The following is a 20,018-nucleotide window of genomic DNA, read 5'->3' on the forward strand; positions in this document are numbered from 1 at the left end:
GTCAGGACTTGATATCCAAAGGGTTAAGACAGACAACCACTTCCAGGTAACAAACATTCTCCTTCACTGGCTCCTTTAGGTAGACAAACTGGTCATTAATTAGTCTGTCATAACAGCATATTCATGATAAAAGTAACTGGCCTTTATCAGCCCTGGCACATAGTAGGGCTAGAGATTGGACCCAAGACTCCACTGGTGTAGGAAACTCCTAGGTGAAGAAAGCCCCTCCACCAATACGGGTCATTTGCACCTTCTCTGAAGTTTGAAGTCTTAAGAGAGGGCAGAGTTGCAATCTGGGTCAGCCTGAATCAGATTAAAATGAAACTGGGATACATTTAACAAAATAAATAAAAATACAATAAATCATAGATAATATTAAATTTAAATTAAATTAAGCCTAAGTCAATTTGTGACCTGCAGGGATCTTTATGTATTGTGTAGCTGACCTCCCTGACGGGACAGAGAATTTAGCCTTGCTCAGGCAGGATTTGAACTGAGATCCTGGTGACTTCAAGCCAAGCTCTCTGCATCGATGCTGCCTCTAAACCACAGGCTAGTCATAACGTCCAGTCTTATAGTATTTCTGTCTCTGTGGGCTACTGTTAGGTAGAGTGGGGAGTGGAATGGCAGCCACTGAGGATCAGGGAGGGCTTTCTGGAAGAGGCATCCCCTAAGCAGCCTTGAAGGAAGAAGTTTCAAAAAGGCAGGGAGAAGGACAAAGTTCCTTTCAGGCAAGGAGGGGAGGCTGTTCACCTGCCCAGAAGTGGGAGGTGAGCTCCAACTTCAGAGAACAGATAGGCCAATTTCGTGACCACAGAGGATTCGGCAAGGGCCTGATGTGAAATAAGGCCACCCACAGGAGCCAACTTCCCCCATTATTGATCTGTGTCTGGTCAGCTCTGGCTGTTCTAAATGACGGCCCAATTCTGCAAGACTGCCATCTGGGCCAATTGCTAGTTTCCTTCATACACACACACCCATTTCATTCCATCTGTCCTGGGAACAGCAAGATCTTTGGAGGAACCCCTCATTCAAATTATAGCTGACCTTTATAGGATGCCCTAAGGTTTTCCAACTCACAAGATTCCTGCGAGTGGGGAATTATGGGTATTATTGTTTCCATTTTACAGATGAGGAAACTGAGGCTCAGAGGTGTGATTTGCCCAAGAACCCACAGGTGTCCGGGCCAGGATTCCGGGCCTCTCTCCTCTTCCTGGCCTCTCTCCTCTTCCTGGCTTCAAGTCCAGCACTCCCCCAGCCACCACGCAGCTTCCACTGTTGCATCAAATGTAAACACAGGTAAACAGGAATTCCTAGACGGCTGGCCGATCTTCTTTCGGCTTCTACCGTATCCCCACCTCCCCAAGATCGCTGTCCCCCGCTTCCGGACACCCCAGCCCAAGTTCAGTTCAGCCTGTCTTAGACCAACCACATTTGGCGCCGGGAAAACCCAAACCAACACAAAACCTTCTCCCCGCAATCTAGACAGCACCCCCCACTCCCCGCCAGGTAAGGGAACCGGGGCCCCAAGTGTGCCCTCCAGCTGGGGCTCAGGGGTGGGGAGCAGGGCCCTCAGAGCCTGGACGAGGGGCTCTCCAGCTGTGGTCAGACGGGGCGGGGCAACCCTCTGGCTCCGAGTATGGAGGATGGAGTTCGGACGGGGCAGAGCGTCCCGCAGGCTCGGGAGTAGGGGGAAGACTGGCTGAGGCGGGGCCTCCCGCGGCTTCGGGGGTGGAGGGAGTGGAGGGAGGCTGGACGGGGAGGGACCTTTCGCTGGCACCAGGAAGAGAAGAGGCTGGACTGGGCGGGGCCTCTCCTAGGCTCCCGGGTAGAGGGCGTGGAGGGAGGCTGGACGGGGCGGGGAGGGCTGGCGGGCAGGGGCTGGAAGCTCCTCCGGCTCCGGCTCTTGCTCCTGCCCCTCCTCCTCCATCCCCCATCCTCCATCCTCCATCCTCCTCCTCCTCCTCCTTCTCCTCTTCCTCCTTGCACTCCTCTAGTCGCGCGGTTCCCCGGCCGTTCCCGGTGCTCGCCTCCCCGAGTGGCCGGCTGCGGGCGTTCTCAGGGCCACGCCGGGGGACGCCAGCCTCTGACGTGGGCTTTCTCTTTCTCTTCGCTTCCTGAGCACCGGGAGGCCAGGAGGCGGCGGCGGGGCGCGGCTTGGCCCCGGGAGCCGTCAGGGAGCGAGGATGATGTACCTGAAGCCGTCCTGGGCGCAGGGCTGCGGCGGCCTCCTGCACCTGGCCGTCCTGCTGAGCCTAGCTGGGCTCCGCATGGACCTGGACCTTTACCTGCTGCTCCCCCCGCCGCCGCCCCTGCTTCGGGACCCCTGGACGCTGCTGGGGAGCCCTGGCGGCGCCGCCTACGCGCTGCCTTCCTTCCAAGAAGGAGCCGTCGGGGGCTGGGGCCAGGGGCACCCCAAGCGCCCGGACACGGACTCAGCCTTGTCTTCCGAGGGGCAGCGGCTGCTTCAGGAGGTGCGCACGCTGGGGGTCCCCTTCATCCCGCGCACGCACGTGGATGCCTGGCTGGTGCACTGCGTGGCTTCGGCTGGGGGCGCCGGCGGGCCCCCGAGGCTGCTGGGGAACGCCGCCCCGACCGAGGCGAGCGGGGACGCGGGCCTTGGAGACCCTGGAGGCAATAGCAGCGGTGGTGGCAGCGGGCCGGCCCAAGGTGAAGACAAGGACCGGGAGGCTGAGGAAGAGAAGTCCCCCGACGGCTGCCCCAGCCTCAGGAGGCGTCGAGACCAGCGGATGCGGCGTAGAGGAGGTAACTAACATAGTGGCACGCACCCCTGCATTCCTGGGATTCAGAGCTGGGCCGGAACCTTAGAGTGCATCTAAGTCAACATCTTTTTTGAGGGAGAGGGAAACTGAGAAGAGGTGAAGGGACCGGCCAAAGGTCACACAGGCAGCAGAGCCAGGATTCCAACGGAGAGGCCTCCGACTCTGGGGTCTCTTTCCACTTTCTCACTCACTCTGCAGCTAGCCCAGGACAGTGTCGACGAGACTTGGAAGCTTAGCTCTGCCTCACTCCCAGCTGGGGCGGGGATGGAGACGGGAAATTAGAAGCGATTCTAGGGGATTATCTAGGCTCCAACAGAGAAGGAATGGGGAGGAATCAATCGCTCAGACTCGGGACAGGCCGAGGTCCAGAGGATGCTTCTCTGCTCGCTGCCCCAGGCACCCTGGGATCCAGCCTCCCCTGAGGCTTTGGGGGGAAATCGAAGGACCCTTAAGTTTGACGTTCTAAGGAAGATTGAGCCGGGGAGTGTCCCCTTCCCCCCTCCCACTTCTGCTGTTCTAGGATTTTGGGATTCCTTGACCCCGGTGTGGGGAAGAGAGCTCTTTGGTGCTGGGGAGGGGGCTAGGTGACAATTCCCCCTCCTCCTAGCTTCCTAATTTGGATCTTTCTAAAGAGCCTTCTAGTGTGTGCTTTAGTCTGCCAGACAAACACAATGGGTGGTAGGCAGTTTACAGATGGGGAAGCTGAGGCACAGGGAGTTTGGGACTTGTCCGAAGTCATAAGCCTAGTTCAAGCCAGGACCGGAAGCCAGGCCTCCAGACTCTCCTTTACTGCCTTCCTAATCTTGGTGGAACAGAAGCAGATTTCCTCCGAGAGACCAATGAGAAAAAGTGTCCTCCTTGGCTTCAGACTAGAGCTATGGCCCCGTGACCGAGGTTTGAATCCTGCCTCTGACACTTACCACCTGTGTGACCCTGGCCAAGTCCCTTGACTTTTTCTGAGCCTCATTTTGCAGCTGTATAAAACGTGGGGGTTGAATGAGATGGTTTCAAAGGTCCTTGCCCCTGGATCCTCTTCTAGAGCTCTGAGCTGTGGGAAACAGGAAATCTTGGGGTATTTTTCCCCTCCCCATAAAAACCTTCCACCAGTCATAAGCAAGTCACACCAGCCTGGACCAACCGGTATTGCAGTGAGGGTAAGCGCCCTAGGCCAGGACTTGGTCCAGTAGGAGTGGGCCCCTCCAAGGGGGTTGGCTGTTTTGTCCTGGTGTGCTAACAATAATTCCAGAAGAGTCCTAATAATAGCTCAGGGTGGTGCCCAGCCCTCATTAGTGCAAGGAAAAGAAAGGCACCAACTATCTCATCTCCGTGGGACAAACAGGTTTCCTTTTGTCCGTGAGCTTTTCCCAATCAGGTTTACTCCCACCCCTCAGTGCCCTGACACAGACTCGGGAGAAGTGGCCTGTGCCTGGTGGACTCGGCCCAAGACAGGCAGTAAAAGCCAAGGACACAGGCCGCCTTCCTCAGCCTGACCCCCAGTCTCACTCAGAGGCCTTTAAATGAAGTTTCCCCTGAAACCGGGAGGTTGGAGATTAGTATCAGTAAAGATCTGCTCCTTGGCTGTTGTTTGGTTGAATTGCAATCTTATGCAAATGAGGGGAATAGCTCTGAGCTGGCTTAACTCTCCGTGGGCATGCTGTTGCTGGACAAACTTCTCCACCCTCATCTAAAGAGAGGATTGTCTCCAAGTGGGTAATGATTCACCCCTATGCTAATCTAACCCCGATCCTCAAGGGATGGATCACAGTCGTCCCTGCCCCTTGCCTCTCATTGTCTTCCTCAGTCTACCCACACAGACGCTCTCCCCCACATTGCCAGCACCCTTGTTCTGTCCTGTCTGTTGGTCCCTCCTTTCTCCCCTTTGATAATCCATCCTTGGAAGAGTTGCTGAAATTAATCAGGCTAGTACCTCAGAAGACTGTTACTGCCCTGCTCAAAAAACTTCCTTAGTTCCCTGTCACTCTTAGGTTAAACTGCAAAGCCCCCCCCCCCCATCAGCTTCAGCCTGGTCTTCCAACACTGTGCATTCCCACTGGGCTGGGCTAGCTCTTGCCCTGAGCTCCACAACCTCCCCATCTCTGGCCTGTGGGTGTTTGTACAAACCATATCTCAGTCTCTCAGAATCCTTATCTTCCCTCAGGACTCATCAGCCTTCTTCAGGAAGCCTTCCCTGATTTCTGCTGCCCTTGTCTCTTCTTCCTAGTACTCTCTCCCCTTCTAGATTTATTTAGCTCTGGCCCCTACTGTGCTGGGGATACAGGTACGAAAGTGAGACACTGCCTGCCCTTAAAGAGGGTAGGGGGCGCAGAAGCAAGTCTGACAATAATAAATAGCGAGCATTTATGTAGTGTTTTAAGATATGTAATGTACTTTGAAGGTGGGGCAGTGGATAGAGCACCAGGCCTGGACTCAGGAAGACCCGTCTTCATGAGTTCAAATCCAGCCTCAGATACTTCCTAGCTGTGTGACCTTGGGCAAGTCACCTTACCCTGTTAGCCTCAGTTTCCTCATCTGTAAAATGAGCTGGAGAAGGAACTGGCCAACCACTCCAGTATCTTTGCCAAGAAAAAGCCCAGATGGGGGCACAGAGAGTCAGACCCGACAGACATGGCTAAGCAGCAACAAATGTACTTTATGTATATGACCTCATTTGATCCTCACGACAACCACCTTGAGAGGTAGGTGCTGCTATTATCCCCATTTTACAGATGAGGAAAGTGAGGCAGACAGGGTGAAATGACTTGCCCAGGGTCACACATCTAGGAAGTATCTGAGGCCAAGTCTACCTCTCCCACAGATGGAGGACAAAGAGTAAGGCATGATAGACCCAAATGAGAGATCCCTTTGAGCTGGACTTGGGTTGAAGGAGTCAGGGAAGGCTTCTGGAGGAGGTGGCAGCTGGGCTGAGGTTCGAAGGGAAGGAGCCCAAAGGTGGAGGTGAGGAAGGCGGGACTCCTAGGTAGTTACACTGCCCAGAGGTGAGGCTGGAAAGCCTGGCTGCAAGGATGAAGGATGGGGGCAGCTAGGTAGTGCAGTGGATAGAGCACCGGCCCTGGAGTCAGGAAGATCTGAGTTCAAATCCGGCCTCAAACACACAACATTCACTAGCTGTGTGACTCTGGGCAAGTCACTTAACCCCAAGCGTCTCACCCAAAAAAAAAAAAAGATGAAGGATGGATTGTACAACAGCTGAAGGGGCCATTGAGAATAGGGGCCATTCCCTTCACTGAAGTGGTGGAATCTCCCTGGGGAGAATGATGGTCTAAGGCAAGCACCGTATCCCTCTGCCCTCTGGGGCACAGACGATGTCCTTGAGGGAAGGGGCCCAAGAAGGTGGGAGGGTTCTGGCCCCAGGGTCCAGCTAAGGCACCAAGCCATAGTAGGTGTACAGGTTTCTGTTTTGAGCTCAGATTCCAACCGAGGAAAATCTGAGTTCAAGGCTTACTTCAGCCACTTTACTATCTGTGTAACTCCAGCAAGGTGTGGAATCTGTCAGTGCTGGAGCCAAATATAGAATCTGCAGGGTCCCCATCCTATCTCTCCCCAGGGCCTGGTACATAGTAGGTGCTTCATAGATGCTCAGTCCCATCCTATCTCTCCCTAGTGCCTAGTACATAGTAGGTGCTTCATAGATGCTCAGCCCCCATCCTATCTATCCCCAGGGCCTAGTACATAGTAGGTGCTTCATAGATGCTCAGTCCCATCCTATCTCTCCCCAGGGCCTGGTACATAGTAGGTGCTTCATAGATGCTCAGCCCCCATCCTATCTATCCCCAGGGCCTAGTACATAGTAGGTGCTTCATAGATGCTCAGAGAGGCCTGACTTGTCGCTAACCACTCAACTAGGTGAGGATTCTGCATTTATAGAACCTCCTCCAGCTGTTGGGTCCTCCAGGTGTGGGGCAGGGGCCCAGAAAGCCTGCAGTGTCTCTGGATGCCCTTGGCAAGGTGAAATGTGACATACAATGACAAAGTCCCATCTTCTGGGGCAGCACCGACCTTGACCTCCGGGGTCCCGTGGGTCAGATGGGTGGGCCTTCTTGGGCAGGGGGACTGATCCGAGATTAGCCGCTCCTATGCATGAGGTGCTGAAATGAATTAAATAAGCTTTGAGTGTCCACTTGACTGGGTAGAGAATGGTCCTCCGAATCTGGGACTTGGGTCTGAGTCATCTGTTAGTAATTTAATCCCTCAGGATCCCTAGTGACCCTTTAAGAGTGGGAGTGACTGGGGAGGGGCCAATCTGCACTGGTGGAGGAAGAGTCCTCCCAGAAATGAAATCCTAAGTCTAATAATCTGTATTTTTTAAATGTTCCGGGTCTGAGAGTTCAAAGGTAAAATGAAGCCGACCTTTCTCAGGGAGCTCATGTTAATGGCTGAGAGCCTCACCAGTCCCTGCCTTTATAGAGTCCTTTGAAGTGTTCAAAGCTGAGGAGCATGCATGCACTGGCTGCATGGTGCAATAGAGAGAGAGGACCTGGGTGGGAATCCTGCCCTTTTGCCTTTCTGGGCCTCAGTTTCCTCAGCTGTAAAAGGAAGGGCTTGTACTGGGTGGTCCCGTCCACTCTAAGTCTGTGATGCTGTGACGCCTGGCTGGAGTCGAAAAGAGGATCATTCCCCCCCCCCCTGCCCCCACTACCCCCCAGCCCAGACACAGACTTCTCAAAAGAGTCAGGCGCCAATGAAAGTCGGGTAGAATGTAAGCATCTGAGGGCAGGGACTCTTCTCTTCCTGTCTCTGGCCTGGCACAGAGTAGGCCCATCTGTGCCAATGGCACTGAGTCGAGGAGATCCCGGCTCTACAGGGAGATCTCCCCTCCTCGTTCCCTGGAAGCTTTTTGGAGTGGGGGGTTTCTACATAGCAAAGCTGCAGCCCAGTTTCTCTTCTGGAATGCTCAGGCGAGTCTAAAATGGCCTCAGGACTTCCCCTGACAGCCCAGCTACCCCTCAGAACCTACACCGTGACCAGAGAGCTGGGGATGCCCTTGGGGCCGGCGCTTCAGAATCAGCCCAAGCTCCGACCCCGCCGCTCAGTGGCCAGCCCCTGGAGGTTCCCTGCCTAGAACCCAGGGGCCGTAGGACCTTCCGGTGCAGAAACTCCCTCCCCCTAGACATCATCATCTCCTCTGTAGTCTTAGAGCAGGGGTTCTCAGCCCTTTTGAATATGAAAATAACTGAATTTCCACATAATTGGCTCCCTTCAAATGACGGGCGCAGACTGTAGTGACAGATCTCAGGTGCTAAGTCTGTGATTCCCATTTTACAGCAGGTAAAGATGTGGTGAAAGTCAAGGGTGTAGCATCCTAGGCCATGGATGAGATGCCAGCTGGTTCAGTCTCCCTATTTTACAGATGAGGAAGATGAGGCCCCCAGGAGAGAACAGACTTGCCCAAAGTCAGCCAGGTGGAGGGTTCACTTCCTCGGCCCATGACTCCTCAGCCGGCTGCCTCACCCACAGCCCACAGCCAGATCCCCCGACTCTCCAGCTCCCGTCCCACACCTCTTTGATCGCAGCTCTCCCTGGAGACCTGCTTGGGGAGGCGTCTTCAATCTCCAAGGGCGTGGGTACTGGCCTCATTGGCCTCTGGAGCTCCATCTCCTTTCTGATGCCCGGAGTCGATGAAGTTTCTCGGGTGTGCCTGTCAAAGGCTCCCCTTCCCCTGAGGAGTTATTACACACAAGTTGTCCAGCCCTCGGTTACTCAGCAGATTCTGGAAGAACAAGAAGAGGGTTTCACAATTTAAAGCGTGTTGGCCTGGACGGATTTATAGCCTGTTTACCAAGGACAAGGTGTTGTGGGCCCCAGGCCTTCCCAGCCAGGCCCTTCCCCCAAAACGCAGACCTGGGCTGACAGAACAGCCCCCTCATAGTGAACGGGGACAGAGGGTTCAGTAGGAGCTGCAGATGTTATAATTATAGATATAACAACAATAACAATAAACGTTGCCTGCCGCAGAGCACTTTACACGTAAACTCATTTGATGTTCACAATAACCTTCCGGAGGGAGGTGCTATTATCCCTGTTTTACAGTGGGGGAAACTGAGGCAGGGTGGCTTACCTAGTCAGTGTTTGAAGTTAGATTGGAACTCAAGATCTTCCTCACTCTGGGCACTGTAGTGACAGCTCGCCACCTCTGGGCATGAGGTGCAACCCCCTCTTTTTCTGGAGGAGGAAACGGAGGCCCAGTGGGATGAGGTGATTTGGTCCTGGGAAGAAATAGGGTTCTCTCAGGGGCTTTGTTGTGGAGTGGGGCATGTCTGGCCAGGCTTCCTGCACTCTCTTAAAAGGTCCATTTAAAAGATCTTCATTCCCAGAGTCTGTGGGCTAGTGAGGGCGGTGCTCCCAGACCAGTGCTGGGTGGGTGATAGGAACAGCTATGGTGCCCCTTGTAGGCCAGCCAGTGATCAGAAAAGGGTAGCAGTGGGGCCGTGCCCACCTGGAGGGTAGTGGGGGGACCATGCCTGCCTCGAGGGTGGTGGGGGGTCATGCCTTCCCCAAGGGTAGTGGAGGGGGCCCCGTGCCTGCCTTATGGGGCTCTGCCCACCCGCCCAGAACTAGGAGTGTTTAGCTTAGGTAAGAACAGACTTTAGGGAGGAGCAGGGAGGATGGTATCTGTCCTAAGTATTTGAAAGACTGTCCTGGGGAAGAGGGAGTCGACTTCCAGGACTGGGTGGGGCCACCCCCAGGATGATCCCTGGTCCTGGCTACCAGAGAGGGGAGTCCTGTCCAGGTACGTCTCAGTCCCCACAGCTCCGAGAGCCTGTGGTCAGGGCTGGAAGGGACCTTGGGGCGGATCCGGCCGGCTCAGGGGAGAGGAGGCTCTAGCCCAAGGTCAGATGGCCAGGAATAAGCAAGCCAGCTGTCCTGCTGCTGGAGGGTTTGCCATGGTCCCGGAGGATGGAGGTATCTCCCAGGGAGTGGCTGGCATGATGAAATGTTCAGGATTGCCTCACATTATCTGTTGGGTCCAAGGCCACACCAGAGATAGAACCCCCACTGTTCTCAAGCTGCCTCCTCCCTCGCACACGAGCCTCACAGCAAAAACAAGCCTCTCCCAGAAACGCCGGCCTGACTCTGCAGGCCTGCTCCTTGACCTCGTCACCTTTACAGCTGGGGGTGCCTGGAGACCCCGGCCTGGCTCTGAGCCCCTGAAGTAACCAGTGGGTCAGTTGTCTCAGTCCTGGCCTGAGACAGGAACGCTGAGCTGCTGCTTCCTGTGACTGGTCAGGCCCCCCCCCCCAAGCCCCCAGCCCCCTGGGAAATCGGCTGTGAGATCTCTGTGTGATGAGGGAAAAACCAGAGTGAGAAGCCTCCAGGCTGGCTCTGGAGGCCTTCTGTGGGAGGACCCCACCTTGATAGATGACGGCTTTGTCCCTCCCTCTGCTCAACCTGGCACCAAGTTCAGTCCAGACCTCGGTCTGTGCTGGTCACTCCCCTAGAAGCGGCCAAGCCTCCAGCCAAATTGGGGCATCTGTGCTTCTGAGCCCCCTCCTTTGGTTTCGCACATCAGAGATAAATCATGAATAGTCATAGGGGATTAATAAATGCCCCCCAATTCCCCAGATTTGTTCCTCCCTCCCCACTTCTGACATAGCTGTCTTTTCATTGAAGCAGGCCCTCCCTCCCTCCGTGGTGTTACAGGAACCACAATTATTTAATGCAGTTTAATTCAACAAACACATATTGAGTGTTGCCTACGTGCCAGGCACTCTCCAGGTCTGGAGATACATAGACAAAATGAAACGATGCCTGCCTTCATGGAGCTTACATTCTACAGAAGGAGCCTACCACACAGAGTCCCCAGGGAGATATTTATATGCAAAGCTAGGTTCTTGGGTGGGAGAACGCCTTGGGGTTAGGCCTCACTCATTGTGGGTCTGCAGGGCCTGTGCCAGATGTAAACCTCAGGGGCTGGCTCGCTGCGTGAATGTCCTCATCTACTCACTACGAGTTTGTCATCCGTTTTGTTTTTTCTACATGGATTGTCAGGTCAATCTCTTTTGAGTAATTGTGGGTCTTGTTGAGGAGATCCCTGTAATAATAAATAACAACAATAATGGAAAGAAGTTATTACCAAGGAAGACTTCCTGGAAGAGGTGAGCTTTGCCTTAGGCTCCCAGGTGTGGGAATCTCACAGGCAGAGAGAGTAAGGAGGTCATGGCAGGCACAGACAATAGTGAAAGCAGAGGCATGGAGGTGAGAAACAAGGCTGGGCGGCAGGTAGGCCAGGTTTGTTGGGAGCATGGAGAGGGAGGATCTGTGTGGTGAAGGTAAGGCTAAAAAGAAAGGAGTGGAGGGCCTTGAATGCCAGTCTGGGGCGTGTGACCACTTTCAGTCAAGAGCTGAGGCAGGGTTTGGAGTAGAGGAGTCGGTGGTCAAGGGGCCAAGGAAGCTTCACTCAGTCTGGCCCTTCTGTGGAGGAGGAACTGGGGAGTGCCAGGTCTGCCAGGCTGTCGCAATAGCCCAGGTGGGCATTAAAGAGAATTGTGCGTGAGGGCGTTGCCCATGAGAACCAGACCAGGGAATGAAGGCACGAGAGGCTGCTGAGGAAGAACAGGAAGAACTTGGAGCTTAGATCATGGGGAGGGGGCAAGGGGGAGTTCCTGCCTCCCTGCCTTTGTCCCTGCTGATCCTCACGCCGGGCATGTACCACCTCTCACAAGGGCCAGTTCCTGACCCTCCCAGGTGTTAGTGTCTTTCCCTTCCCCCACAAATGACTTTGGATTTATTTTGCTTGTACTTTTCTCCCAGCAGAGTGTGAACCTCAGATACTCTTTTTTTTTAATCAGCCTGCATTTATTAAATGCTTACTGTGTACAGGCACAGCGCTAAGTGCCGGGGACCCAAAGAAAGGAGAAGAAGCGGCACCCATGCCTGTCACCCCAGCCTCACCAAGATCAGTTGAACTGAGGAGCGAGAGGCTGTGGGGGAGGGGGCTTCCAAACCCCTTCCTGGCCTTGAGAACCTTGGCCCCATCCCTCCCACATACCTGGAGTGGCCTCCGAACTGGGCCCCTTCGGCTGGTCCATGAAGGGCCCACTGGGGCCATGCTGGGCGTAAGGAGGAAGGCAGGGGCAGGGCACAGGATGCCAGCAGAGGTCACGGGTGGTCTTAACCCACTCCCACTGGGGCAGGCTAGACGCTTTCTTACCAGTGATCCTTATTTCACCCAATAAGGAGAGTTTCTTAGGGAATATAATCACTGCCAGTATAGTGTTTTGGTCTAGACTGGTGGGAGAAGGGGCCTCCCGGGAAGAAACCCCTCTCATCAGTGCAGGCCAACAGCTGCCCCTGTGACTTGTAGGTCAGAAAGCCGGCTCAGGCCCTGACACATTTCTAGGCTTGAGCCCAAGGGTTTAGAGACCACCCCTCTACCCATTAGGCTGCACCGCTCTCTGCCAGTTACTTTGTACATTCCTATGGTTTTCCCCCCGAGTAGAAATGGGAGAGCCTTCAGACCCCAGGTGCCCTTGGTGGTGCACATCGTGGAAAGAACACCTCACGTGGAGTCAGAGAACCCTGGTTCAAATCCTCATACTTGCAGCCTGCATGACCTTGGCAGCTCAGGGCTGCCCTTTCCTCAGATCCTCCCCTCGTCTTAATTTGTCTCTTCCTAGAGATGGCCCATCGTCTGTCCCAGCCCTCGCGCTCCCCACCCACACCCGCATTCTGACCTCCCCCAGACACTGATGAGTTGCCAGTCACAAATCCCCTCCCAGAGGTGCTCTGGCCCTGTGCATCCACACTGGACTTACTGCCTCCCCCTCAATGGCTGGGAACGTCTGCTGGACGTTCTGTCTCCAGCATCTCCTCGTTTGAGTCTGACCTTCGTGCCACGGGCCAGAGAGGCAGGATGATGGAGTGGATGGAGTCAGGAAGACCTGGGTTCAAATCTCGCCTCAGATGCTCACTAGTTGGGTGACTCTGAGCCTGTCACTTAACCCAGACTTTTCTTCGTGACCCCTAAGAGAGTGCCCGGGCTACACCAGGGTCTTCCCTCTCAGGAGGAGAAGATTCGAAGTATTCTTGCCAGCTTACCCATGAAATGACTAGTCGGGGAGGGGCAGCTAGGTGGCCCAGTGGATAGAGCCCTGGCCCTGGAGTCAGGAGGACCTGAGTTCAAATTCAGCCTCAGACACATAACTCTAGTTGTTGACCCTGGGCGAGTCACTTAACCCCATTGCCTAGCAAAAAAGAAAAAAAAATGACCGGTCGGGCTCATACAGCTGGGGCGGAAGCCAGGATCTGGCCTGGGGGTGCCCTGATTGATGCCTTATACAGCACCATCTCCGGATGCAAAGGCTCCGGGTTCCAGTCCTGCCTTTTCTTAAACACTTTGTGTGACTTTGGGCAAATTACTTTAACTTCTCACATTCCCATCTACTGAACCTTCACCCTGCTGAGTTCCGAGCCCAATCCAAGGCACTCCTCCCCAGGGCTTCCGATGGATCGGTCACTTCTAGTGACCCTCCTGTTGTTGTTTCCCCCCTCTCCTCTGCACTTATCGGGGAGACCTCCTCTTGTGTGAAGTCCCTTCACCAATGCTGATTGGCGGCTTTGCAGGGTCAGGCTGATGGCTGGTCTGGGATCCCACAATCAGTAAACTAGAGTTTGAATCATGCTAATTTGTGCGGTGTCCTCTTCCTTCTCCTGGACTCTGTTCTGCAGGGCGGGGATCATGCTTTGCTTTTGTGTCCCGGAGGCCCAGGAAGGGCCAGGTGCACGGAAGGTGCTGAACAGGTGACTGAATTGTGTGTCATTTTTATTAGCTCCAGGTGTGTACCAGCAGGTTTCAACTCTTTTTTTTTCTTTTTCTTTTTCTTTTTTCTTTTTTGGTTAGGCAGTTGGGGTTAAGTGACTTGCCCAGGGTCACACAGCTAGCAAGTGTCAAGTGTTTGGTCTGAGGCCGGATCTGAACTCAGGCCCTCCTGACTTCAGGGCTGGTGCTCTATCCACTGTGCCACCTAGCTGCCCCCAGGTTTCAACTCTTGATCTTAAAAGAAGACAGGAAGGAGGGCCTCACCTCTAATCGGGCTACCTGGGAGGCTAAGGCAGGGGATTCCTGAGCTCAGCAGCTCTGAATTGCTGTGGGGTGAGCCAATGAGGAGTCTGGCTTCGATATGGTCAAGGGTGGGGACAGCACCTATTGCCTAAGACTGGGCCTGTGAGTAACGAGAAAAGGAGACCCCATCTTAAAAGACAGACAAGTTGAGATGTACTCCTTTTTTTGTAAATAGTATTTTATGTTTCCAATTACATGTAAAGATAGTTTTCAACATTCATTTATATAAGATTTTGAGTTCCAAATTTTCCTCCCTCCCTCTCCAAGATGGAAAGCAATCAGATATAGGTTATACCTGTGCAATCATGGAAACATATTTCCGCATTAGTCATGTTGTGAAAGAAAAAACAGTAAAAGGAAAGAGCCACCAAAAAAAAAACAACAAAAGAGTAAACAGTCTGCTTCCATCTGCATTCAGACTCTATATGTCTTTCTCTGGACGTGGGTGGCGTTTTCCATGCTGAGTTGTCTTAGATCATGGCATTGCTGAGAAGAGCTAAGTCTATCGTAGTTGATCATTGCACAGTGTTACTGTTACTGTATACAATATTGGAGACGTACTTCTTTTAGTTTCTCCATTAAAGTAAAAGTTTTTAAAGTAGATTTTATTTGTAAATGGGTCTCAATTGACCATTGGACAGTAGCATTACAAGGAATGTCTAGGCATCTGTGGGTAGGTTAACAGTGAATCAGTCAGTGAGAAAACATGTATTATTATTATTATTATTGTTATTATTATTTTGGAGGCAAAATGAGTTGTTGAGGGTGTGAAAAAATGTCATGGTGTGGCAGCCCATCTTCTAGCAACATAGAGCTGCTCAGCTCAGATTGGCTGGCACCATCTTAGGCCTCAACTGGAGGCCTTCTTGGGTTGAGAGGATACACCTGTCCTCTTACTTATTGTCCTCTGTCAGAGCCCTCTCCTTCAGATTAATATCTTTAATGTGGTAGGGGTCGATCAGGATAATCGAGTCAGTATGCACTTATTAAGCACCTACTATAGTCCTAATATATATATATATATATATATATATATATATATATATATATATATATATATAGAAATATTCTACTATACTAATCTCTGAGGACACAAAAAGAGGTAAAAGACAGTCCCTGCCCTCAAGGAGCTTACAATCTAATGGGGGAGACAATGGGCAAATAAATACATACAAAGTAAGTTCAATACAGGAGGAAATCATTAAAAGAGGGAAGAGGCTAGAATTGAGAGGGGCTGGGAAAGGCTTCCTGTAGAAGGTGGGATTTTGGCTGGAATTAGGGTTACAGCAAGGTTTCCTCCTGCCCAGCTGATGCAATTATAGAAGATAAGGATGTTTGGCAACATTATTGTAATAATATGATTACTATAATATAATTTATAATACTTATGCAATGTTATTATAATAATTAGGCAATAATAATTATAATAATAGGGTAGTATTTGTTCCTAATTAGTCCAGTTCCCGATTTCCTAAAAGGAAATTTGTTTAGAAATCATTGGTAACTTTTGTGCGAGCAGTTTAATTGAATGTTGAGCTGTTTCTTCAGGGTTCAGTAGTAGATTCTACATTTTTGCACCCTCTTCCCACGATGCTCTGTGTATTTGCAGGAGGGGGAGGCCCAGGTTTAGGGTGTTTGTAGTTACTGTTCTTATGATACTGTCTCAGTAAATGCCTTTACTTTGAGCTAATTGTGTCCTCTGGCTGATACTGAAGGGAGTCTTTAATAATGGGGGCCCGCAGGTGGTGCAAGAAATAGAGTACTGGCCCTGGAGTCAGGAAGACCTGAGTTCAAATCTGGTCTCAGACACATGACACGTCCTAGCTGTGTGACCCTGGACAAGTCACTTAACCCCAACTGCCTAAGCAAGAAAAAAATATATAGTAGGGGCCCGTGATGTGGACCTGAAGAGTACCTTGAACCTGGGACAATCTCCCTGCCTCAGGACTCCACCTTCACATTTGAGTGAAGGAAGGGGCAGCTAGGTGGCGCAGTGGATAGAGCTCCAGCCTTGGAGTCAGGAGGACCCGAGTTCAAATCTGACCTCAGACACTTGATATTTACTAGCTGTGTGACCCTGGGCAAGTCACTTAACCCTGATTGCCTCACCCAAAAGCAAAAAAAAAAAAGAAAAAAAATTCGAGTTAAGGAGGGAGGAGCTCATTCGGGGTCCAACGTGGAAATGCGCCTTTGTTCCCAGACAGGGCACTGTCCAGATTCCTTGCTTTTGCGTTCCAGGCCCTCTCCAGCCCTCCCTCCAGCTTAGTCTCCTGCACGTACAAGGAGGCCCTGTACGCACGTGTACACTTTGTTGTGGGCTGATTCTCACTCCATCTCTGCAGTGGCCTGTCCAGACCCACCCTGTCATTCCCTGGTCCCTCCAGCCCCTGGCTGCCTTCCCATGCCAACTAAACGCTCCAGTGATCTTGGATCTCATTGCTGTGGATGCCCCCTCCATTGGTGCAGATTGCAGTCCGCCTGGGCCGTCCTCGAGTCCTCTTGACCTCATAAGGATGCTAGCTCCTCGAGCGGATCACTTCATCTCTCGGGCAATTCTGTCTTTCAGAGAAGGCGCCAAGTTGCATTGGGAGGAGGAGTTTTCTCAGCTGGGAGTTCCCTGTACTAATAATTCACAGGTCCGGGCCCCACACCTCTTGCCGTCTCAGTGATCCCTAGCTCTTCCATGTCTCACCGGTACAGTGGAATGCTGGGAATCTTACAGTTTCCAGCAGAAAATCCAGCCCGCTGTCCTCTTACTCAGATTTGGGACCAACTCATCATCCATCCAAAGTCACAGACATTCTTCATCCACTTGGCCTTCCCTGTGTAGATGGTTCAGACAGAGGGACCTTTTAAAATACCCTGAACCAAGCAGGGTGTTGAGCGATATCTTAGGGTACTCCCCTTGCCTGATCAGCTGGGGTGGGGAGCAGTCCCTACCTTGGTCTCTGCTTCTAGCACATAAAAATAAACCTCATCAAAATGCAGGAAAATTTGGGGGTCATAAACTATATATTATGGAAGAGAAATTCATGTTTTAATATGCAGTCCAATTTTATGTTCTACTTGGCATACTGAAATGCTTAATTATATTGAGTTCAGAATTTTTAAAAATCAAAATTTTAAAAACCTTGTATATTAACTTTTGAAGAATTACCATTCCGGATGGTTTTGTCTTTAGCCAGATCTAAGGAATCTCCCCTGGTCTGGCCTCAGAACTGCTTCCTCCCAGCTTGGCCTTGCGACCCACCAGGACGGGTCACCTTGCCCTCATTCACTTGTGAGCTGGTTTTCCTCCTGGCCCCTTGTCACCCCCCTCCACTTCGCCCCCAACCCTACTTCTGCTTTTCCTGCCGTCGCTTCCCTTTGTTTTTACACAACTGGGCCTGTTCCTCCACTTTGGATATATGCTTATGACACTCCTTTATGACTTCATTATGTTCAACTATATTTCAAAATACGTATGTATATATATGTATGTACATATATTTATATACATACATACATATATGTATGTATGTATGTATGTATGTATGTATTCTCCTAGCTGTGTGACCCTGGGCAAGTCACTTCACCCTGTTTGCCTCAATTTACTTCTCTATAAAATGAGCTGGAGAAGGAAATGGCAAGCCACTCCAGTATCTTGCTAAGAAAACCCCAAATGCGGTCCTGGAGAGTCAGACAGGACTGAAAACAACTCAACAAAATATAAAACCAGTTTCAGTTAAGTCAACAAGCATTTATTAAGTAGTTACTATGTGCCAGGCGTGGTGCCAAGCTCTGAGAATAAAAATCCAAGCAAAAAGAAAGATGGTGCCTGCCCTCTGGGAGCTGATGTTCTAATGGCGTAAGCACATCAGAAGAAGCTGAAGGCTGGCGGGGGCAGGGGGAGGAGATGGTAGAGGCAGAGAATCAGGATCGTATGCTAGAGAGGAATGAAGGAGTAAATATGGGGTGGCCTGGCCACTTTCTTAAAATGGAGGTGCCAGGGGGAACTGACCAGTCTGGCACACCAGGAGGGCCACGAGGTTGCTGAGTAGAGAAATAAGTCTGGAGAGCCAGGAATGAAACTTCAAAGGATTCACAGCAGAGGCCGTAAACATTCAAGATGTCTCTCTTCCCTCTCTGGTGGGCTTCCCCTGCCCCAGGAGCCTCCTTGTCCTGACAGTGCCACCCTTGGGTGCAGGTCCTCACGGCGAGGGGAAAGTGCTGGAACTGACTAGAGTATGGACCCCTCTCCTTTCCTCTGATGAGCCCCATCGCTGCAGCCTGTGCAAGCATCTGGACACCCACACTATTATTAGCCTGGTAGTAAAAACGAAACACAGACAAAGACTGGTCCGTCCCTCTAGCAAGGAAATCACAGTCACTTGACTTTTTAAAAAAATTTTCTTTTTTTGTTGTTTTGACCTTGACAATCGTCAACCAAGCAGAACTTTTCCATATACACAGAAGAACAGAAAAAGAGGATTGCGCCCCAAAACTGCAAGCCGGTGTTAGGTGCAGTTTGAATTTTAAAAAGACAATAAATTCTCAGAATAGTGTATTTAATATATTATTGACATCATAATATATTTGTATCATAAATGCACTATATAAATATATTTGTATCATACATTAATATAAATATGCAAGTAGTTTCTATTATATAAATATATTTACATATAATATATTATGTAAATTTATTTATATAATAAATGTATACTAAATATGTTGTGTGTTGATAATATTAAAAGATAATAAATAGTCAATTCAACACCTCAGTTTCAAAGCTGTCCACTTGTCCCTCTCTTTCAGAACTTCCTTCTTTTCCCTGTTTTCTTTTTTTAAAAAGTGTTATTGATCTTCTCCTTCTTCTCCTTCTCCTTCTTCTTTTTCAAGGCCTTCCCTATTTCTGAATCTTTTCAGGCACCAATACAGCCTTCCAGAATTACAGTACTACCCTAAAAGGGTACTTCCGGAAAGGAGAAAAAAAAAAAGAAACTCAGGGCTGATAGAGTTGCTCCCTCCGCACAGTCCGCAGAACTCACAGTTCCAGCAAAGTACAGTTGGCTTCATTCCTTTCCCCTGCGGCTTAGTCCTTTGATGCTCCCTACCTGTGACTGCCCCGTGGCTCAATCAAGACTTCTTTCATTTGGTCCCAAACTCCTTGTGATTCAAGACTTCCTCCACTGCTCCCAGATGCTTCCACACAGAGGGCTGAGAGGTTTGCTGGAGGGGTCACAGAGCTGATCTGTGTGTGTGTGTGTGTGTGTGTGTGTGTGTGTGTGTGACATCACCTTTCTGGCCAGCTCAGCCTAGTCCCCATTCCCTTTCCTTTAAAGTCACTTTCATAACCCTCCCCCCCTTCCCAAGGGTCTGGGAGCCAAAGTTCTTTGCATTGATGTTGAGGGAAACACCAAAGTTCACACATGAAGTATCAGAGAGGATCTCTGAGGCATCAGGTGGGCACTCTGTCCAACAACCCGCCCACCCTGGCTTTCTCATCCCGGACATTCTTGTCCACAGACCATCTCCTTTCAGCCTTCCCTAAGGACTTAACTTTTTTTGTCTTAATTTCTTGTATCATACGTAATAGCTAACTTGTCTAATGGCACCCACCATGGGCCAGGCACTGTGCTAAGCAATCATCTTCTCATTTGCTAATCACAACCACCATGCGACGTTACGGTCGCCATTCACCCAGCTGGGGTTATTTTGGCAGATACCGGAGCAGTTTGCCATCTCCTTCTCCAGCTCTTCTACAGAGGAGAAACTGAAGCCAACAGGATAGAGTGACTTGCCCAAGGTCACACAGCTAGGAAGTGTCTGAGGCTGAATTTAAGCTCCAGGTTCAGCATCCTACTACATCTCCAGCCGCAGGAGAATAGAAGAGAAGGCTTGTACATGAAACTTCAAATATGTTCTGTACAGATGGCAGTTTGTTAAAGACTATGGTAAATTCAGCCTTTTCGTTTTGGAAAGCTGTCCTGCTTATGTCTGTCTGCTTCTGAACCTCCTTTTGCTCTATACATTTTTAAAATAATTGATACAGAGGCCCACTTTTCTTCTCCGCTTACGCAACTTAAAAACCAAACAAGCCCTCTTCCCTGTAATTAATACCCAGAGTCAAGTAAAACAAATCCATCCATCGGCCATGTGCAAAGTGTCTGTGG

At 51.0% G+C, this 20,018-nt stretch overlaps 1 protein-coding gene across 1 annotated transcript in view; it reads left to right on the top strand.

The window, feature by feature from the left end:
• Nucleotides 1–1,839: 1,839 nt before the first annotated feature.
• NFE2L3 (NFE2 like bZIP transcription factor 3) overlaps nt 1,840–20,018 on the top strand; it is a 36,082-nt gene continuing 17,903 nt past the window's right edge. The window contains 2 exon segments of the mRNA XM_020993200.2: nt 1,840–2,633; nt 2,635–2,766. Coding sequence (XP_020848859.2) covers nt 2,187–2,633; nt 2,635–2,766 — 579 coding nt within the window. The 5' untranslated portion in view covers nt 1,840–2,186.

The sequence above is a fragment of the Phascolarctos cinereus genome, unplaced genomic scaffold (genome assembly GCF_003287225.1).
Source record: "Phascolarctos cinereus isolate Bilbo 61053 unplaced genomic scaffold, phaCin_HiC Scaffold_1;HRSCAF=81, whole genome shotgun sequence".
Lineage (NCBI taxonomy): Eukaryota > Metazoa > Chordata > Mammalia > Diprotodontia > Phascolarctidae > Phascolarctos > Phascolarctos cinereus.